The 23,053-nt window shown below is 42.7% G+C and overlaps 1 protein-coding gene across 1 annotated transcript in view; it reads right to left on the bottom strand.

Annotated features, from left to right (window-relative positions):
* Nucleotides 1–22,289, bottom strand: part of HIPK2 (homeodomain interacting protein kinase 2) — a 158,060-nt gene extending 135,771 nt beyond the window's left edge. The window contains 1 exon segment of the mRNA XM_033162035.1: nt 22,238–22,289. Within this exon segment, the coding sequence (XP_033017926.1) occupies nt 22,238–22,274 (37 nt within the window). The 5' untranslated portion in view covers nt 22,275–22,289.
* Nucleotides 22,290–23,053: the final 764 nt, after the last annotated feature.

A 23,053-nucleotide genomic window follows, 5' to 3' on the forward strand; every position in this document is an offset into this window, starting at 1 on the left:
GGGGGGCGTTTTTCAGCCTGGCGGCCAGAAGCACAACCAACCCACCCCTCCACAGGCCATTTTTACAGGTGAGTGGTGCACCCACCCGCCAATGACCAGGTAAAACTGTGATATCAGGTGACAGCACACTTTAGTTGAGATTTTCCTGCATTGCAGGGGGTTGGACTGGAAGACTCTTGATGTCCCTTCCAACTCTACAATTCTATGGTTGCATGATTCTATGAACTTCAAAGGGGTTCACTGACAGCAAGCCCTGCCTGCCCGTTTAAGCTCCCGACTTTTCCTCCACAGCTGCATCTTTATAGGCCAACATCATATGCAAAATCTGAAGTGAGACAGGTGGGCATGGTTTGAGGAAACATCCTTACAGGCCACCTGCTGGGCCTAATAAGGACAACAGGCCAGAGGATCCCCATGTCTCTGCCAAGCAAAACCATGCCTTAGTGCAGGCATCCCCAAACTCGGCCCTCCAGATGTTTTGGGACTACAACTCCCATCATCCCTAGCTAACAGATCAGGGATGATGGGAATTGTAATCCCAAAACATCTGGAGTGCCAAGTTTGGGGGTGTCTGCCTTAGTGCAGGTCTATGGGATGTCAGAGAGGAGACAGCGGCCACTTTGCTCCTCTTCCGCACTTGTTACCACTGTGCTTCTTTGAGCTAAGTCACGGTTTGGCTTGTTGCACCATGCAAACCCGGGTTCATGGTTTGTCTCACTCGAGAAAAACTGCAAGCAGCAGCCAAGTTTTATTCTACGGCTCATGGTTTGTCGGGAGAAGGCAAACCACAACACACTAAGCCGAAGTAAGCCAAACCGTGGCTTAGTTTAGTGGTTTCAACTGCACTCTCCTGGCCACCTCAACCAAAATGCTTTGTTCTAAGGAAGGGCCACCTTGATGCTTTCTCAAAGAGAGGCAAGGAGAAGGAAGCACCTCAGGTTTTAGGGTAACAGCAGCAGCAGGACCGGCAGGAGGTGAGGCAAGTGAGTAGGGAGTCCCGGGGGGGGGGGCACCAATTCGCCACTCCTCTGCGCCTGCCACCCGAGACAATTGTCTCATAATAGCCCTGCCTGACAACAGTCTTTCACGTGTCATTCAGTAAAGATTGACAATCCAAGGGTGCCTTTCCTTCCTACTTAGCAGAGCTCTGATTTAATAATAATAATAATAATAATAATATAATAATAATAATAATTTTATTTATACCCCGCCCTTCCCAGCCAGAAAACCGGGCTCAGGGCGGCTAACATCAATTAAAATCACAGCAAGAAAACATAAAAACGATCAATTTAAAATAACAGATTAAAATACAAATTTAAAAATTCAATTAAACGATCCCCTTCTAAATTTCATGAGCCAAATCAATTGCATGGTTCCGTGGAAAATAGGGGTAACCAAGAACCTCCAAAGGCGTTCTTTCTGGCAGTAAATTATGTGGGCAGATGAGCAGAGAATTGCTTGTCTATCAAAAGTCAGGTCAGGGCCGGCCAAAGACATTTTGCCACCTGAGGTGAATCCCTGGCCAGGGAAGAAGGGGTGAGTGAAGATCTACATCGGGAATGAGCGGGGGAATAAAGATCTAGATCGGGAACAAGTGTGGGAGGAGACCAGCAGCACCTCCTACTCACCAAGAGGCCGCTGCAGAAGCAGCATGGAGATCCAGCCTCCAAGGAGCATGGGGCACCTGCCACTGCAGCCGCAGCAGCAACAGCAGGCGATGCATTCCTTGGAGGCTGGATCTGCTGCCTCTGTGGGTCCTGCTGCCTGAGGCCATCGCCTCACCTTCCCCCACGGGTGGGCCAGAACTGAATCAGGTGTTCAGAACGTCTGCCAACCTACAATGGATGATTGCCTGCATGTATGTGTCAGAATCTTTAAGAGCCAAAGGGAGCGTACTTGGTGTTCAAAGAATGATTACAAGGTCACATCACATGCAGATGATGCGAATTTCTTTTTAAGGAAACCTTAGTTCATCTCTGATAAGATTAATGGACATACTAGGAGAATTTGGAAGTGTGTCAGGACACAAGCTCAATCAAACTAAATCAGAGCTTTTAGGAATTAACATGGAGTTGTATAACAAAGATGAAATGCGGCAAGTGAACAAATTAAGTGGAAGGTTAAAAACATCAAATACATCAGAGGGAAATTATCCAGGGATGTTCAAAGATCTGTTCAAAGTTAACACTGACCCCTTAATGATCGCAGCAAATCAAAAGATGCACCTGAGTTGTAGTGGTTAAAATGACATGTTTTGCCAATATTTCTACATTGCTTCTTGAGCAAACACGGTGTCACAAATCACCACAGAAAGAGCTCAACTTGGTTAAATGTAGTATAAATCAATATATTTAGGATTACAAAGCTCTGGGAATAAAAGTGGAAATTTTGGAAGAGAAAGCCAAGGAAAGCTGTGGAGGGCAAGGGTGTGGCAATTCAATATACCTCCATTCAAACTATTAGGGTTGCAAAATCTTGAGTGCTTTGTGCCACTGGCTGGAGCAAAGTGAAGTTAATGCACGCAAGAGCATTGGGAATGAGCCATGCTAGGGAATAAAGACAGTTTGAAGGTGAATGTAAGTAAAGCTTGATCTGAAACACAATTATACATGTCTTGGGTAAAGTTTAAGAATGACCTGACCCAATCCCCATCTCTCATAGTCTTGGTGATTTAACACAAATACTTCACAGAAGCTAGGAGAATTAGCAGCTTCTGTAATTACACAGAAGGTAGCATATCTGTCTAAATTCTATGATGAGTCTACAGGTAATAGATTCACTGCATGTAAACCTTTGACTTTTCATCTGCTGTGACCCATCTCCCATGTTTTTATGAGTGCTACTATATTTCGATTTTGTTGGTTGTGAAGAAGTTGCCAGTCACCTTGGACATCTTTTTTAAATGGAAATGAAGGCAATGGATATTTTAAACAAATAATGCAATGGAATTAAAAACAAAACGCACCACCACCACCACCCATCTACCCTCACACACATGTACTATTTTCAAGACTTTCAAGTCTTTTCAAGTCTTGAGGACTGAGAGAGAAAACGTGAATAATAGGAAAAACCTAACTTCATTTTTTGACATATTCTGCTTACACTGAACAACACAGCAAAGGGCAGCTCACCCACAAAAGTATATTTTGATAGATTTGTCGCCATAAGAGGACAAATTCTGTTGAGAGGCCAGCTGCCTTGACTCTCCTTCTCCCTCATCCATCACCTAGAAGAATTGCTCCATCCTAGCTGGTTGTTAAAAGGACTGTAACTTTAAGAAGTTGTGCTGGAGTTTGTTTGCTTCCCCCCCCCTTTCTTTTTTTCCTTTTCTTGTTGTGTCTTTTAGACTGTGAACCAAAGGAGGAGAACGATAGAAGATGAAATGGAAAAAGATGAGCAACAACACAGTAGAGAGATATATCTGCAAGATGATTACCGTTTTAAGCAACAATGGATTCCCCCCCACACACACAAAGAATCCTGGGAACTGTAGTTTGTTAAGGGTGCTGAGAGTTGTTAGGAGACCCCCCTACTCCGTACTCTTCCCAGAGTTCCCTGGGAACAGGGATAGAATGTTAAAACTCCTTTTGTGACCAGATCTTATGGAAGATTCGTAACCAGGTGGGAGAGCTGAGATGCACCCCCCCACACACACACACACAATCCCTGGCTTTTGAGTAACACTCTCAGTGTTTCTATTTTCCATTCTTTTCTGTTTCATTGTAGTGTGTTATATATGTATATATGTTGGTGTTCTTTACCACTTTAAACAGATGTAGACTTTAATATATTGTGTTCCACGCATATATACTCTACTCTACTCTAAAGGCCCTGTCAGTCTACTATAAATGCTGAGAGTAGCCTGTAATTAACTCAGAACCTTCTTGAAAACTGGCTTGGATTTCACATTCACAAACACATCCTGCCCTATAGCAGCAGCTTGGTAATATTAAAAGGGAAGGCCACTGTTCCCTGCATGCACTGCTGACAGCTATAATTCTCAGCCTGGCAGCACCTCCTTCCTTACCCATAGTCTGCTGGCAGGTGTCTCTTATTGAGACTGGTCCACTTAGAATGACACTGTGCCATCACGTGGGCTGCTCTCAATGTTGCTGTATTGCTGCGGCTTAAGTGGTTCAGTGACTCTTCATCTCAGGGTCATGGGCTTCAACCCTACATTGGGCAAAGGAGTCCGGCACGGCAGGGGGTTGGGAGATGCCCCTCACGTTCCCTTCAAACACTGCAAATTCTACAATTCTGAATTTCTCCAGCCACCTGGAGCTATGGCAAAGCTTCCCCCTGCCTCCCAGCGCAAACAGGATTGTAACCCTCTGCTTCCATGTGCAGTATTGATCACGGTAAGCCACTCTCCTGAAAAACGCAGGGCTAAATGCATTTATCTCTCCCCCTTCACCCTGTCCTTTCCAGCAAAATCTCTGAAAATGCCCCACACACGTTCGTTCGTCAGAGAAAAAAATGGCTCTGCAAAATGGAGGGGGCCGTTTTCACCCCCAACGCTAGTACTCTACGCGTCCATGTGCAAGCAGCCCAGTGAGAAGTAATTTGAGATCTTTTGCTCATCACTCAGTCATTTATAACAAATGTTCCCATCAGTGCCATGTACTGCTACAGCCCTGCTAAGAAGTAATTTACTTGGTATGGGCAGAGATGACATAGGTATCCTAGGAATTTGACTATTAGCATTGTCAGGCATTAACGAGATGATATGAAAACAAATGGCAAGCTACTGAGGCTTTTTTTTTTGGTATGATTAACTCCAGGCACTTCATTTGTCTTTTACCTCCTCGCAAAGTCAGAGGAGGAAACGCTTACATTTGTATCCATTCTCCCTCTCCTTCCTTCGTTCCCTCTCGCATCCTACAGCTTTGTTAATCAATTCCTTTATGCAACTGAAGGCCCGTCAACATGAAGAATTAAAGGATATCCACATTTCGTCAGACAAGCGGAGAACGTGGAAATAACTTGATTCATGCTTCGGTTGCACTGTGGAGGTTGCATCCCACTGCCTCCCAGGAAGAACATCACGGCAGTTGTCCCAGGACTGCGTAGCTAAAGGGAAGCACACTCCGCCCCCATCCATCAGCCAATGGCTGCTGGGCTGTATGGGCTTGGGGCATGTTTGTGTGCAGTGATGGCGGGTCCTCCTTCCTGTAGCACCTTAGAGACCAACTAAGTTTGTTATTGGTATGAGCTTTCATGTGCATGCACACTTCTTCAGATACACTGGTTCGAGTTCTATAGACCCTTGTGCTGTGGTATTTGGGCCAGGTGGTACTGCCAGCCTTGAGCTCAATGGTCTCCTTTTCACCAGCATTAGGCTCGGAGTTGGGAACTTGGTTTGGTTCCTTAGCCGGCAACACTATAGACCCCAACTCAAGTCACTGCTGGACTCTGGTGTCATGACACTCCAGCGTTTCAGACAAAGGTCTTTCCCAGCCATACCCGTAGATGGCAAGGGTTGAAACTAGGGCCCGTTTTTCATGCAAAACACATCCTCAGCCACTAAGCTACAGCCCTTGGCTGCCTTTCTTCTAACTGTGACTGATACACAGAGCAAGTTCTATGCGCATGTTCTCACTCTCCCTCTTCAGCAGTAAAATCATTTCTATTCCGCAATGTTTGAGCTGCCAAAAAGAGAAATTAATCTACTGCAGTTTCTCTTTGCTATCCTTCCACCCCAATGCTTAAGTAAGGTTAGTGATTGTCTATTATTTTACTAGCCCAATCAGATTAATATTATCAGGGGCTCAGCTGACCTGATAAAGGGTTTCCTAATTTGTTTTTTTAGTATTGGCCCCTATCAGAAGGCACTGTGACTCATTCCCTGAACTATTCCTAAAGGAAACAGCATCGTATCGCTGCTGTACCTGCTAGCAATGACTTTATGGGCCATTTTGCACGTTTTCCAAAGATAAATCCAGATTTGCCACGGAACATGTATGTTCTACAAGGAGCTGCAGCCAATCACAGCTCCCCATCTTCCTGTCCTTATGTTTGCAAACCACATGTTCACTGCATCCACACTTTATGTTTTCAAGTGTAAATCTGAAACGTTTTCTGTGTGCGTCCAAAAAAAAAAAAAAGACCATGTGAAACAACCCCAAAGTCAAACAACTGCCAGGCAAGTTTATACCTCAGACAGCAGTTTGCCCAGTTGTAGTTCTGGCAATAAATTAAGTAAATGTTAGTGCAGCTCCTGAGTTATTTCGTGAATAACAAAGTCCTGAGACTTAATTTGAGGTCCCTATGAATTACTAACTATCCAGAGAAGTAGTACATAATAACTTTGGAGTTGCAATTACATTTGGCAAGAGAAGATATCAACAGTAAACTTATGGTCTTGTTGCTTCTTCTTTTCTAACAGAAAAGTGAAATAGAAAGGGAATCCGTCTGACCGTCCCAGGAATAAATTAGGATGCAGTGTTATTATCATGCACTGCCACACAAAAAAACTGTAACCTATTCCCTCCTCCCGTATGACATTATCCTTTGTTCCAGTATCATAATCTGTTGCTACGGAAACAACTGTGATGTCAGGCAGCGAGGATTACGGATGCCTTGAACAGACAGGAAAGGTAAATTGGGGAGGTGGGGGACTATACCTACAAACAGCTGTCAGAGCACAGTACTTTCAGAAACCCCAAGTGTTAAGAGGGAAACAAACCAAAGGCTTTGCCTAACCAAGAGTAGAACTCTGTACAGCAAAGCACTTTTGTGCCATGAACTTTAATTGTGTTTCAAACATTCGCCCCGGTCAGAAGTGCTTTGCAATTTTCCAGAAACTAGTTATTTCCTTAGCCTTATTACTCCCGTGTGCACAAATGCTTTGTGCACCTTTCTGTTCCATGACTAAGTACTGCGTCACATTTGTATAGGAATTCTTTTCACCCACCAGCACTTAGGAGAGACAAAACGCATATGGAAAATTCAGACTTCGTTTCTTGTTTCTGCCAATGAGAGGTTTGGGAGCTTCTGCAGCAAAGCAACACTGCTGGGGCGGATTCAGAATCATGAAAACTTTTCTTCCTTCCTTCCTTCCATCCATCCATCCATCCATCCATCCATCCATCCCTATGTGATTCACGGCTCTGCTGACAAGTGTGCTTTCAGACCTCATGTAATGCAAAAATACACTCTTTAAAGCTGAATTGAAGCAAATAAAATTTTGGGTTTTCCACTGATTGATGTTTGCTCTGATTGAGATTTAAAGAGCAGGTTTTCGCAGGAAAAGCTCAAAAGCAAAAAAATAAAATAAGGGCGCTCAGACACAGAGCTTTATATTGTGGGCTGTTCCTGGAAAGAGTGAAAAAAAGGGAAGTTTGGATAAGCCCTCAGTCTCAGTCTAGTCTTGCCAGCATGGAAGTTTGTATGGATGCAATGAAACCCACAATAGGAATTCAATTTTTGGTTTTATTTAAAATATTTCTATCCATCATACAAGATGGTCCCAAAGTGGGTTACAATTGCAACCAAAAATTCATAACCAGCAATAAAACACAGCACATAAACAAACCATATACAGTATAGCAAAAAAGGAAGCCACTCTGGTGCAAAACAATTGAAGCACCACACAAATATTCCTACTTGTGCTCATCTTAGCTTTTAGTAAAATATATTTTTCTATATTTTTCAGGAGGGTGGGAAGAGGTTGTTATATCCTTTAAAGTGTGTTTAAGCTGACTGCAATCTTACACACAAACCATCCCCATTTAACTAAATGGGGCTTACTTCTGAGGAGGCATGCATAGAGGTGGATTTACTGTAAGTATATTATAAACAGATACCACTATTGTAAAAAATCTATCCTTTAGCTGCCTTCTCACCTGCTAGGAGAGCTTCCCATCCCAGATTTCCAAATACCACGATTTAATTATCGGTGCTTCTACCTGATTTCATTTTAACCAGCGGTTGAGAGGAGTTGCAAGTTGTTGTGTGAGAAGAGGCAGCGTAAAACTGGATGCAAACTTTTTTTAAAATAGAAAGAAATACATGCCTTTGCGTCAGATACTTACTTATGTGACTATGGAGAAAGGCAGACTAGACAGGCTGACACTCAAAGCAGGAACCATAAACTTCAGAAAACTGGCTGCGGGAAATTTCCACAGCCAATTACTCTTTTCAGAGTATCTCTCCCATAGGGCTCATAAGAATTGATTCCCAGTTGCGTGTCTTAATGTGGAGACATAACGTATGGAGCAATGTCATAGGACAAAGGTTTCATAGTACAGATTCAGTTCAAGGAAACATCTTCCCTATATTCTGAAGCCTGCCCTATGCTTGTTTACTCAGAAGTAATTCCCTGTGAGTTAAGTGGGGATTATTCCCAAATAAATAAATGTGTATCATACTAAGCCCTTTACTGTCACGCAGAGTGAGTGACTGCCTGCATGTTTACTCAGAATAAGTCACACTGTGTTCAGTGGAGCTCAGGTAAGTATGGAGAGCTTTGTTGAGTTTTACAGTGCAGAGTCAGAAAGAGCTTCGTCTATCCATTCTGTCGCCTTTCCTCATTAACTGTTCTTTAAATGTCTTCAGTTTCTTAACCTTTCCATGTGTTCTTTCCTCTCACTAAATTACAGCATCAGGCTCCTAATTATAGTTCTAAATCTTTTAAATGAGAATCTTCTGTATGTAAATTTCATGAGTAATACCTAGAAGGGATTCACCTGTTGTCTGGGTAGCAACTACATGTTTTGGTGTTAGTGTTGAATGAACTGAAAGGATGGTTACTATTATTATATTTCTAGGAACACGGGAAAATGACTTATACTGAATTAGACCATTGGTCCATCTAGCTCAGTAGTGTCTCTACGGATAGAGATCTCTCACAGCCTTATCTGCACATTCTGGGGATTGAACTTGGGGCATTGTGCGTGCAAACCAGCTGCTCTACCCCTGAGCTACAGCCCTTCCTTTGGAGCTGAAAGTGGCTTCCTATTGTCGTCTATCAAGTTTTGCAACGCAGGGACTTCCCGACGGACAACAGAAGCATTTCCTCATGTTTTCTCTATCTGAAGTTTATGAATGTGGCAAGCCAGAAGGTCAATGCAACAGCACCACCACCAACACCCGAGTTTTTGGTACAGTGCTTACTTAAACTATGACACTGCAAATCTAGTTAAAAATCAGTTAAATCTCTTTGCTATTCCACATTCTAGTATCCAGCTGGCTCTCTGTCCCACACCCCATGACTAGGTAAGGCACGAATAAAGGCAGAAGCAGGAATAAGGTTGCATCTGTACAATATAATGGCTAGCTGTAAACCTGATCTCTTACTATGATACTCCTGTTTGCTGGGTCTGGTCTTCATCTTTTCTAGCCTCTATTAATGTTGACCTTGCTTAACTTTGTTAAGTGGACATCTTCAACTGATAGTGTCCACATTTGGATGATCCTATCTTGGCTTAATAGCCTGTTGCCACACATGGAGTCCCTTTGTTTCCCTGTTTGTGTGCCTGTGCAAGTGAACAAACTTGGGAGCCTTTCATAAACTATAGCTTTCCATTTTGTCCAAACCAGGTAACTACGGCTTCAGATGAAACCAGGATTTATGTGGTTTTAAGTTGGCTTCATATCCTGGTTTGTTTCAAAGCCATTAACCATAGTTTCCCAGTTCAGAAAAAAATATGGGAAACTATAATAAATGGAAGACTTATTGGTTTGCTTGCTGGTTTGTGTAAAGGGGCTGTGTGCGTGCCTAAAAGGTTATTTTTTTGTCTTGGTTTATTACGTCCAAAATACATCTGAATGCAGACAGTGATTTAACTAGGGCCTTATGTTATGTGTACAGCCAAAGGTAGGAACTTGAATTTTCCGGATCTAAGTCTGGCTTCCTACACACTGGCTATCTTTTCTGAACGTGACCTTCATTTTGACCTATGTAAATATTTGACTAGGGAGCCCATACCTCCAACCTGGGCCTTGGCAGGTTTAGAGACTGTGCCTCACACAACCCTACAATACCCAGTAGTCAAACCATGTATTGGAAGTGGGGCATTCCTATCTCTCATCTCGCCAATGTCAGGCACTTTGCACAATTTACAGAAATTACAGGTATTAATTCCACAAGCCGCCCACATACAAGCCTACTGACTACTGTTGCTAAAAATATGCTGCAAATCGCAATAAAAGTTGTCAAGGAGAAGCAGTAAGCAAAGGAGAGAGAGAGAGAGAGAGAGAGAGAGATGCCAAAACTAAAACATAATATAATAATCTGTCTCTAATACAAAGATTAAAGCACACAGACATCCCCTGACACACCCACAGGGCCTGGAAGGCTGCTGAATCCAAGCTTTGGTTGGTTGGATGGATTACCAAAGAACAGCTGAAACTCACCCCAAGACAAAAGGCAACCAGAAACTTGTAAGGCAACTCAAGTTCTTCTGAAACCTCTTTATATAATGAATGAGACTTAAGCAAAACACAACTCTTTGCTCATAGGTTGTATTCATAGATTTTCTTCACCGAACTTCCGTCTGGATTTAGAAGAGTTTACCTGCCTGGAATATCTCCAGACTCACAGTAATGTTAGTGGAACAAGTTTTATGTGCCAGAATCCCAAAATAGGCGCAAAAGCTGCAACTTCTGCTGAACACACCTGCATACTCCAGCAATGAAAGTGTTTCTCATCACAATATGGGTGTGTGAGAAAGAAAACAGGGAAGCATAATGCATTGTGACTGACAAGCAATCTTGACTTGAAATACATTTTGGAAGCTACTAGGTTGATGCAAACATACCACTTACCCAGGGTTAGTACTAATCCTGGTTTGTTGCCCTAACCCTGGTTCAGTGAAACCATCATTTAGATAGCTGAAACAGGCCCTTACCCTCCTTCCCAGTTGTGTGTGCGCGTGCATGCATGTTTGTTTGTGTTTGTGTGTGTTTGTGTGTGTCAGAAGACCCCAGAAGAGAACAAATAGTAAGTTGTTATGGCCACAGGGGGCCTATGTAAATACAGAAAAACAAAGCAAGCAAACAAACAAACCTATATTGAAATATGCAAAACTAGAGTGCTTCCTTGACAGCAAAATTCCTCACTTTCATAAAACAAGTCACTCTTCCCATTCCTTGTAGCAACGTTTTCCTATACAGTACTAATGGAAATTTCCTCTGAACACAATTTCCTTTGAACACAAGGTATAGAGTTAGTAAGTGAAGAATATTGCAAGAGGCCCTCCCTTCTCAGGTTATGTGCAAAGGGTCACTTTGTGCTACTTGATGTAAATCAAAATGGTTTTACTGAAAACTGGCCTATTGATTTTGAAAGGGCCATTGTGATCATCTAGTACAAGCCTATTGGATTTTGCCCCACACTTGCTGCATCATGCCAATATATTTTCAGCTCTTGATTAAGAATAAGGCAGCTAAAAATCCAAAGCATGCACCATTAGCTTTAGTTTGCCTTTCCGGTTTATTTTTTGCTGCATCTGTTTTATACCCTTCCGTTTGGAAAAAAAAAAAAGACCATTTATCAGAAATGCCCGATTATCTGAATCCATTGCATATCCACCAAGCAGCCCTGTAACAACACCATGCTCTGTAAAGAGAGCTCCTGTTTACCTAAACATCCGGCTCATGGCTGCTTTATATGGGCTCCAGGCAACCAGAACACCATTTGGTAGGCAGGCAGATTATAAATTTAACAAACAGACAAATATTATTTTAGTAATTGTTCTTAACATTTACAGAGCAGATTTCAAAAGTGCAAAGGGCTTCAAATACATACGCAATGTTGGTCCTATTCTGAGTATAACCACTGAAGAGACCTGATTAACCAGGTCCATTGATTTCAATGGCCCTACTAACCATACAGCGTGGTTGGACACAGCTTACAGCTTTTACAGCAGCCCTTTAATGAAAGGCAGGATTATTATCCCCACACAGTGTTGAAGCTGATGGGGACTGGGTTTGTGGTTGATCACAGAATCTTAAGAGTTGGAAGGGACCCAAGGGTTATCTAGTCCAACCCCCTGCAATGCAGGAATCTCAGCTAAAGCATCCATGACAGATGGCCATCCAACCTCTGTTTAAAAACTTCCAAGGAAGGAGAGTCCACCACCTCTCATGGGAGTCTGTTCCACTGCTGAACAGCTCCTACTGTCAGAAAGTTTAGTTGGAATCTCCTTTCTTGCAACTTGAAGCCATTGGTTCGAGTCCTACTCTCCAGAGCAGGAGAAAACATACATGCTCCCTCCTCCATATGACAGCCCTTAAGTTATTTGAAGATGACTATCATGTCTCCTCTCAGTCTCCTCTTTTCCAAGCTAAACATACCCAGCTCCTTTAAGCACTCCTCATAAGGTTTAGTTTTCAGACCCTTGATCATATTGGTTGCCCTCCTCTGTACACGTTCCAGCTTGTCAACATCCTTCTTAAATTGTGTTGCCCAGAATTGGACACAGTATTCCAAGTGTGGTCTAAGGCAGAATAGAGTGGTACTATTACTTCCCTTGATCTGGACTCTATACTTCTGTTGATGCAGCCTAGAATAGCATTAGCTTTTTTGCTGCTGCATCACACTGTTGACTCATGTTAAGCTTATGGTCCACCAAGACCCCTAGATCCTTTTCACATGTACTGCTAGTAAGCCAGGTGTCTCCCATCCTATATTTGTGCATCTGGTTCTTCCTGCCTAAGTGAGGAACCTTACATTTGTCCCTACTGAAATTTATTTTGCTAACTTGTGGCCAGTTTTCCAATCTGTTAAGGTCATTTTGAATTCTGAGTCTTTTCTTCTGTGTCATTAGCTCCCCCTCCCAGTTTGATGTCATCTGCAAATTTGATGTCATCTGCAAATCTGACGAACATCCCCTCAATTCCTTCATCCAAGTCATTTATAAAGACATTGAACAACAATGGGCCCAGGACAGAACCCTGCGGCACCCCACTTCTCACTTGTTTCCAGGATGATGAGGAACCATTAATGAGTACTCTCTGGGATTGGTCAGTCAACCAACTATAAATCTACCTAAGAGTTAACTCGTTCATCCAACATTTTACCAGCTTGCTGACGAGAATATCATGGGGGATTTAGTCAAAAGCCTTACTGAAATCAAGATACACTACCGGTATGTTCACAGCATTTCCCTGATCCACCAAGTTTGTAATTCCATCAAAAACAGAAATCAAATTGGTCTGGCATGACTTGTTTTTGAGAAACCCATGCTCCTTTTCTAAATGCTCACAGTCCGACTGTTGAATTATCTGTTCTAGAACCTTCACTGGTATCGATGTCAAGCTCACCGGTTGGTAGTTACCTGGGTCTTCCTTTTCCCCTTTTTGAAGATGGGGACAATATTTGCCTGCCTCCAGTCTGTAGGTACCTCACCTGTTCTTCAAGAATTCTCTAAGATAATAGACCAAGCCTCTGAAATTACACCCACAAGCTCCTTTAGTACCCTTGGATGCAGCTCATCAGGTCCTGGAAATATGAATTCATTTGAAGTGACTAGGTCTTCCCTTACTACTTCTTTTCCTATACAGTGGTACCTCTGGTTACGTACTTAATTCGTTCCGGAGGTCCATTCCTAACCTGAAACTGTTCTTAACCTGAAGCACCACTTTAGCTAATGGGACCTCCCGCTGCTGCTGCGCCGCCAGAGCACAATTTCTGTTCTTATCCTGAAGCAAAGTTCTTAACCTGAAGCGTTATTTCTGGACAAAAATAAAAATAAAAAAATTATTTCCAGTAGCACCTTAGAGACCAACTAAGTTTGTTCTTGGTATGAGCTTTCGTGTGCATGCACACTTCTTCAGATTTCTGGGTTAGCGAAGTCTGTAACCTGAAGCGTATGTAACCCGAGGTAGCACTGTATTGGGTTGCGGCTCCCGCCTTATTTATTCTGTTATCATTTATTCTGTTATCACCAGGTTGGGCATCACTTTCCTTTTGGGTGAAAACAGAGGCAAGGTAGGTGTTGAGTAGTTTTGCTTTTCCTCTGTCACCCAATAGTATTTCTCCATTTTTCCCACACAGAGGACCTACCACTTGCTTGTTCTTCCTCTTACTTCGGACATAGCTGAAGAAACATTTTAAAAAAATAATAATTTTAACCTCTCTTGCAAACCTGAACTCTTTCTGAGCTTTAGCCAGTCTGATTTCCCCTCTGCAACTGTTGGCTACTGCAAGGTGTGTACCCAAAGAAATTCAGCGCGGGGATCAATAACAAATCCCATTACAATAACAATTGATTTAAGCTTTCATTATTGCAAAAGTAGTAACAACTGCAACATACAATTTCCATAAACTAAGGGAAAAAATCTAAACTATAAAATTATAACTGTATAATCTAATAATACCAAATTATTAGATTATAAAATCAGGCCCCACATCAGCTGAACACATTCTGGTGGCAAGTCTTCCTTAGCAGCTGAAATGTACAAAGTTCAATTATGGAGCAAACTTAGGAATCCTCCTTTGTTTCCAAAAGCTGCAGTATAGATCTTCCTCTCTTAAAACAGCCTCATTTCTCTCATTCATTCATATTTCCACAGTTCAAATGTATAGCCACCTATATCCATAGACAGTTGCCAATTCCTGTCCAAAACTGGAGAAAAATGAAATTGCGTTCAATGGCACCAAAGTGACTGCATCTCACGCAGCAGAAGGCTGCAAGGCTAAGCTTTTATCGAAGAAACCCCCGTGTTGCAAAATGTAAGTCAGCAATATCAAAAGCAACACGATGACCAGAAACAAATACAATATGAAAAACTTTATAGAATGATTCAAAACATCAAAACTGAAAAACTGAAGTCTCTGAAAGTCCTTAAATGAAACACAATGCCAGACTTTACCTGGCGGAGAACAAGCTGTGAAGCTTTGTATAATCAGCAAACGTCCAATACTGGTGTCCAACTCTGAACAGTGCTTCCGGATAACAACTCCTGTTTCGCTGAATTCTTCATCAGCGAATTAGTTCAACACTCGTTAGTAGAAAGATATGTAATTTCTTCATTAACCAATCTTTTTTTCCGAATAGATATAATATACATGAAAATGAAAAATACTCTGGAACAGTGCTCATGCAATTATGTAGTCACTGCACAGGAGACTGTTGGCAGGGACCATACCTTAGCGGTACAGCACTTCCTTTGCATGCTAAAGGTCGCAAGTTCAATCACAGGAATCTCCAGCAAGGGCTGGGGGGGGGGACACTGACTCTGGGGAGTTGCTACCAGCTCCTGAAGATGAGACAGTTCTGAGCTGGACGGACCAACTGTGTGACTCAGTATATTGTACTAGTTTCCTCTGTTTAGGTGCGAGAGCTCTGTCCGAGACCCTGGAGAGCTGCAGAGTTCAAGTCTGCATTCCCCAACCTGCTTGCTCTCCAGATGTTCCCATCAGCACCAGCCAGCATAGCCAAAAGACAGAGATGATGGGAAGCAGTTATCTGGGATTTCAAGGCCTTTCTGCACAGTCAGTTTAGAAAATTTAGAACAAGAGAACCTTAACAAATTAAAGAGGGAAATTAAGGAAAAGCTGGAGGGGTATAAGAAAATTAAGCTTTCATGGTTTGGAAGAATAGCGATAATTAAAATGAAAATTTTGCCTAGAATAATTTTTTTATTTAGAATGTTACCAATTAAGATATTGGAGACGTAAGATAAAGGGTTGGCAAGGTATGATTTGTAATGGGGATAAGAAATCTAGAATTAATAAAAGAAGATGGCATAAACCCCAGAATACAGGTGGCCTGGGTCTCCCCAACATAGAGTTATATTATATAGCAAATCAGTTAAGATATATCATAGACGGGATAACAGAAGAAGAGTTAGAATGGTTAGAGAGTGACACACAGGAAATGAAGGAGAAGTTAGAGAATATAGTTTTTATCAAACCAAATAGGCAATGGTGGCAGAATATTGAAAATCCCTTATTAAGAAACATCATTGAGATAGGGGCGAAATATAAAGGAAAACTGATACCAGTAAATTCCCCAAAACTCCGGTGGTGATGATAGAAGACTTCCCAGTAAATTTTAAAAAAGGAAACTGAAAAAGATTCAAAAGAGAAGAAAATACATAAAATAAATGAATGGGTGGAGAAAATGAGAAGCAAAGAACAAATTAGAAAAGCTCCAACAGGAAGTAAAATAACTTGGTTTAACTTTATACAACTGGAGCAATGGACAAAGAAGTGGTTAAGGGGAAACAAGAACTGCAAAGAATATACAATTAAAGGATTATAAAAGGGGGAGATAAAGAAGAAAAGATAGTTATAAAATGGGAAACCAGTGGAATTTTAAAAATAGTAGAAATTGAGGATCAACTAGATCAATTAAAAGAGGTGGGGGGGAGACAACAGGACAAACAGTCAAAAGCTGGGGGGGATGGGAACTTTGAAAATGTTGTCTATAAGGATAAAAGAAAATTACTATAAATTAGTATGGAGATGGTATTTAACACCAGTAAGATTAAATTAAATAAACAAGGAATATTCAGTGTAATGTTGGAGAGGATGCCAGGAAACCAGGACTTATGTTCACATGTGGTGGGGGTGTAAATATGTACAATTTTTTTGGCAAAGGGTGTTTAAGGAGATAACAGAAATCACTGGGTTAAAGCTGACCAAAAGTCCAGAGGTAGCACTGCTATTGATTTACGATGGGGTGGAAGCTTCTCAGGCTAAGAAGGACTTGCTCACAAATTTATTAATAGCTAGGAAGCACAAGGGGCAAGGTGAATATAAAATGGAAGAATGGTATAAAGAGGTGTGGGATATAGCCATTAATGATAAATTAACATGTGCTAATAAGGCAAGATGAGGAATATTCAGGAAAAATGATTTTGAGGAGATATGGAAAGTATTTGTATAATTTGTACTGTTAAAACGGAAAGGAGTTAAACCATTGCAAGAGGTATTGAAATTTTGGGAAGTTGGATAGTTATAATGTAATGGTCTCGGGGGCGGGGGACACCTTTTTATTTTTATTTATTTATTATTATTACTTTGTTTTTAAAAAAAGAAAAAAAGAAAAAAGTTTGGCATAATGGGCCCATAAAATAACAGCGACTCAGCCCCTTTCGTGCGTAAACGGAAGATTGCTGGGGAAAGGTGGCTTCTCCCAGATTTCATCCACCTTTTATCAATAGCAGTGTCATTAACGTGTCCAATTAACAGCACTGGCATCCTGCAGTGACGATACCAGCCTTCTAGGAGTTCTGCTATGTACAAAAGCCGAGAATAGCATTGATCCAACACATCAGTAACCTAGCAGCATCTGATTCTTGGAGGAGCTAGAACTGAAAAACTTTTGTTATTGAAAGTAAGCTGAGAAGCAATGAGTCTCGCTGTAATTAGAACATTGTCTGTAATGAGAAAATACAGCTCTTCCTGCTCCAGCTCCAAAGGATGTGATGATCTGCAATACAGGGAGGAGGAGGAGATGGTGGAAATAAATCCTTCACTGCGATCAAAGTCCAATTGACCAGCCTCTTTAATGCAAGGCAGATTAAGAACCTTAATATTTTGCATTGATTTTAGCACTCTGGACAAAGATGCTCCCACAAGGGGTAGTAATGGCCAACAAACTTCATGGCTAGACAAATTCATGCTAGATAAAGCTATCAATGGCAACTAGCCATCTATGTTCTACCTCCTCTGTTCGACGCCAGTTCCTGAGAATCACAACTTGCACTCAGGTCCTGCTTGCAGGCTTGCCACAGGCATCCAGTTGGCCAATGTGAGAACAGGATGAGGAGCTGGGGGCAGGATGAGGTAGAATCTGGGCAATATTTCTACTGCTTCGTTCTCAGTGTAGGGAACAATGGGAACATGAACATGTTATCATATCAACCTGGGAGACTGGCATGTGTCATCCTAAGAGTCCGGCCTTTTCAAGTAAGCAATGTTTCTTCACTGGGGGCTATAGGACTTTCTGATCAGGCTTAAGCCAAGAGGGTTGTTTGGCAGGGCCTCAAGCACAGTGGTTAACAGGAGTGAGCTGAAAATGCCCCGTTCGAAGCTCAGTTCAACCATGAACACATTGGGCACCCTTAGATCACAATCTGTCCACCTCAGTCCTCACATCTCAAACATACAGTTTATAATTCCAGCCTACCTTACAGTGCTGCTGTAAGAATGGCCAAAGCACATAGTACATGAATTTTTAGCTAATCTGCAAAGGGAGAAGAAATGGTTCATTTACCAGTAGGTGATCACCGTTAAAAATATTGCAATGCTTCGTAACTATCCAAAGACTCCTATGTGCTCCTATGCTCAGGGAAACTAAGCACTGCAGTGTTGAGGGTTTTGTACTTCTTATACTAATTGTTGGGTACAATCTACCTGTAGGGTTTCTCTTTCAAGCCCTTTTCCTAATGTTAAGACTGTTTATATGGGGGCCCCAAACAGAAGGTTTTGTTTTGTTCTCAATGATCTGGAGAAGTTCAGGTGAAGACCTAGTACTGCAACCTCTAAAGGCAGTAACAGTCTATGCCAGGGATAGGGAACCTCTAGATTTTGTTGACTCCAAGCAGCCTCAGCCTCAGCCCATAATGGCATTAGTCAAGGACGATGGGAACTGTATTTCAACAACATCCGGAGGGCCACAGGTTGCCTGTCCCAGGTTTACACTGTGATTCCCAAGGGTCTCTTCACACGTAACATTTTTTAGTATAAACTGAAAGGCTTATACCAAGAAAATGTAATGTGTGAATGTGCCAAATTTAGTTTTTGAAAACAAATGTATTAAAAGAGGAAAATCACCCAGAATGCGGTTAGCTGTAGGTGTATATTTGGTAGCACGCCCACGTTCGCTGCTACGTTAAGTTAACATGTGGAATATTCACAAATTAAGACTAAAAACCAAAGCAAGTCTGGGTCTAGTATTTCCCATTAGTCATGTGATTTCCTGAAAAGAATATTCAGATGAGAGGCATATTCCTGAGCAGCATTTAAGAATCACACTGAAGGTTAAATTCTTGTTCATGGTGCAGAAAGCAGCCTTAATTTACATGCCTAATTTCTGGAGATTTTCCGCTCCTAAATTTAAATTGCAGCCCACTTTTGCTGAGGACATGGCCCTGGCTGATTCATCCCAGTGGACTTGTTTCTGTATGCTTTCTGTAGAAGAAGTGAACTGATCCAGCATCAATTGTCAGTCTCTCTTTTTAGCAGTCCTAGCACAAGCACACCATAAGCATTGTGGAAGGAACACAGGCAGTTCCAGAACAGAGTAGCAAGGAAATGGCAGAGCAGGATTTGGATAAAAGGGCCCACATCCAACGACAAATATGTGCAGGGGCTTTGGCTCAGTGGTAAGCACATGATTTGCGTATGCAAAGTGACAGCTTCCATGGGATTAGTTAGCAGGTGATGGGAAGACCTCTGCCCAAGGACCTGGAGAACCTGCTGTCTATTAGAGTTGTAAGGCTTCCAATGTCTCTTGAATGAAACTCATTGAAATCAATGAAACAAGCTTGGCTAATCTTAATTATCTAGCCTTCCCTTAGATTTCATCGTGACTCAAGAGTGACCAAGGGCTGGTTCATATATACACGAGCATCCGGTTTTTTCTCTCTGTACTGGTTGGGCCCAGTTCACACATGCATGTACATCATCAAGTGATGGCTTGTATGTCAGAATTGACCATGGCAGAGGCCGCTTCTGTATCTCCTTGCATCATCTAAAACACAGGCGCTTTTTTCCTGGCACCCCCCATGGGTAGGAAACACAAGTGATCTGCATGCATCAAGGAACCAGGGTGTCAAGTGACTGTGCTGTTGTCGGAGGAGGAGATAAGGAATATTCTGTCTGTGGTGATGCCCAATTCACACATGCAAGCACCCACTGTCATGGCATATGTGATCTGGGCTCAACTATCTCTGGATTGGGGTCAAAGTCAGGGCCCACCCAAGAGAGGGATAGCAGGAAGTCCTCCTCAATTCCGTCTACAGAAGCCACCTGGATGGGCACTGACTCTTGCTTTAACATGGGCGATGAAGCAGTGTCCTTCACGATACCTTAGGATGATACCGTAAGATAGCTTAGTGGCCCCAGGGAAGGGGCACAACACTTCAACATTTTGCCACCACATGCAGCTCACCAGCATCTACAGTACTTTATAAGGCAGCTGCTCAATTGTAGGGCCAGCCGTGCCACATCCAATGCATAATGCTGGAATTCTTGGTGTGAGAAGGGTAGGGAGATCAGGAAGGTTCTCTCTCTCTCTCTCTCTCTCTCTCTCTCACACACACACACACACAAGCCCCCCTCCCAAATTCAGCCAAATCATGTCCTTCTCTGTAGCTTTCTCAAAATAATAGCTATGAAGCTGACAAAAAACGGAAGGCACTGTAATTCAGACGGAGAGCCACCACCAAGGGTATCCAAAAGCCAGTGTGACATAAAAGCTGAGAGTCAGACTAGGACAGGGGAGACCCAGGTTCAAATCACCTCTCAGCCATGAAGCTCACTGGGTGACCTTGGGCCACTTTCGGTCTCTCTCTCTCTCTCTCTTGTTCTATCTCAGCCTAGCCTTACTTTGCAAAAACGGGTGGAAATGGGGAGAGGGAGATTCAAGTGTGTCACTCTGAGTTGTTGGGAGAAAGGGAGGAGTAAAAGCGAAATATGCAATAATTTTTAAAATGCCGATCTAAAATATCCTGCTCCCATCCCTGCCCATTCAAAACAGTCTAGCTAGCAGTCTTTTCCATTCACGTGCAACTAACTTTCCTAGAGTAGACCGCTGCCACCCAATGGTCCAGCAGAGGGCGCTTTAGGGAGGTATTTAAAGAGAAACCTTTTCCTCTTTTTTTTTTTTTTTAACACGCCAGGCTGTTCTAGTTGCTGCAGACTATGCCCCCCCCCGCGTCCCCCCACACAGTTTTTAATCATATAAATGCCACTTTCGACTGGCGGACTCTTCCAGCAACAGCAGCTCCCCCCCCCAGCCTCCCCCTTTATGGAGACAAGCGAGCTGAATACTTTATTATTATTTTTTCTCTGCTTTCTTTTTCTCTCCCCCCCCTCCAGTGGTTACCTTTTGACCTGAAATGTTCGCCATCTGGAATTTGGGTGTGTGTGTGCAATCATACAGTTTTTGCTTTCAAAAGAAATCTATCCATGTGCGTATATACATATATATTCTGCGAACGCAACAATAAATACATTAATTCATTAGCAGCAACCCAAAACGCACGGAAACGTCGCACTATTCCAATCCAGGCTCCCACCCTTTTATTTATTTTTGCTACTAGCCACCCCGGATGCCATCAAGCCTTCCAGATCGGCAACTTTGCAACATCGAGGAAACCGGCTGTTAGGGGTGCGGAGGAAACCCGGCTCTCCCAATTACGCTGGTTTCCCGTAAGTTTTTTTTTATCGCCCTCTTTCCGCGTACGAATAATAATGATCATAAAAATAAAAAGTACTGCTTCACGCACAAAACAGAGAGAGACAAGCGAGACTCGCCGGGGCTTTGCAGCGAAACCCAGCTCTTTGCTAATGAACAGGATCGGGCGAGGCCATTATTGAATATAGATAATAGTAGTAATAATAATATAAGCAAACTGGATCCCTTTTTGCCCCCCCCCCATTTATGTCACGCTTTTTAATCAATGCCAACCCCCAAGGCGAAGCGAAAGGGCTGAATTATAAAAAGCGCAAGGTGATTCAGATGAAGCCGGACTGATTTATTTATTCCACTTTTTGGTTGGGGGGGGGAAAGCAAAATAAAACACCAAACCGGGGGGGGGGGGTGGAGAAACCACCAACCCTTCCTCTGTTTCGATTCCAATGAAAGCGCCTGGCAAGCCAACTTCATGCACTTCTCCGTAACCTCAGTCCCACCCATTCACCCCGGTTTGTTTTAGCTTGAAACTGAAAGAACTACGCAGCCGTCTTTGGGGAAGAAAATACGTTGTTGCTGTTCTTTTTTTTCTTTTCTTTTTAAGCCTCTCTCGACACACGGGCAAATCCACCGATACGTAATTTCGATAATATACCTGTCTGGATCCTTTTCCCGTTTCGTTCTGCTTTTTCAAAAACTATGCAAGCACGGTGCGTCCCTGGCAAAGCCTTGCACAACAGCAGAAAAGCACACACAAAAACCCATACACACCGCGGCACCTTTAGGGTATTTTTATATATATATATATAAAAAGACTTCAAGATGAAGAGTTCGGAAATCAAAGTACATTTCTGTTTGAGGGTGGGCACGCATTATATTATATTATTATACGCATTATATTTATATATATAAATTCTACACACCACCGGCGACTCCACGGCAAAGCCTTGTCAGTTGCATTGTTCCAAGCCGGCACTGAAATAAGACTTTTTTTTTTTTTTTGCAAAGCACGACCGGCTGGGGAAAGGGGTCATTTTGCATTTGCAGCCCCCTCGGCCATCGGAGGAAGAGAAATACCAAAGAGACCATCGCAAAAGGGGGCGGGGAGAAGGGACAGCAAGCAGCGCTTTAAAAACCCCAGGCAATTTGGTCTTAATAGTATATATGCGTACATACAGATATAGATATATACTTCACGCGCACCACACAAAGGGGAGCTATGTGACACCTCTCCTTTCCAAGCAATTGCACTCCTATATAATAATTACTGGTGCCAAATCGGTGGTCATCATTTTTTTTTTCTCTCTCTCCCCCCTTCTTTTAGCTTGATTTCCCCTTCTCTTTTTTTCTTTCAACAACCCCCACTCCCCCCCCCACCCCACAAATAGGAGCCTGGGTCTGAGAGAGATGTTTAAGCAGGAAGAGGAATAAAAAGACCCAGGAAGTCTGCCCTTACCTTCGTACATCGGGGCCATCGGTGCAAGGATGTCTGTTATTCATGGCAACGAAAGATAAATGAAGCAGGATTTCAGCCCCCCCCCCTTTAAACTCAATAGAAATCTGCCATCTTGAGCCTGTGTCTCTCCGAGCAGCCGAGGCGGCCAGCAGCCTCCTGCATATCTGCCGCTTTCAATCCGTCGAGGGGGGCGGAAGACCCACCGAGCCCCCCCATTAAAAAAAAGAAAGAAAAACAGAAACGCCGCACCGGCAGCAAGCCGAAAACAGAAGATGTGGGGTTT

Source organism: Lacerta agilis, chromosome 10 (genome assembly GCF_009819535.1).
Source record: "Lacerta agilis isolate rLacAgi1 chromosome 10, rLacAgi1.pri, whole genome shotgun sequence".
NCBI classification, from domain to species: domain Eukaryota; kingdom Metazoa; phylum Chordata; class Lepidosauria; order Squamata; family Lacertidae; genus Lacerta; species Lacerta agilis.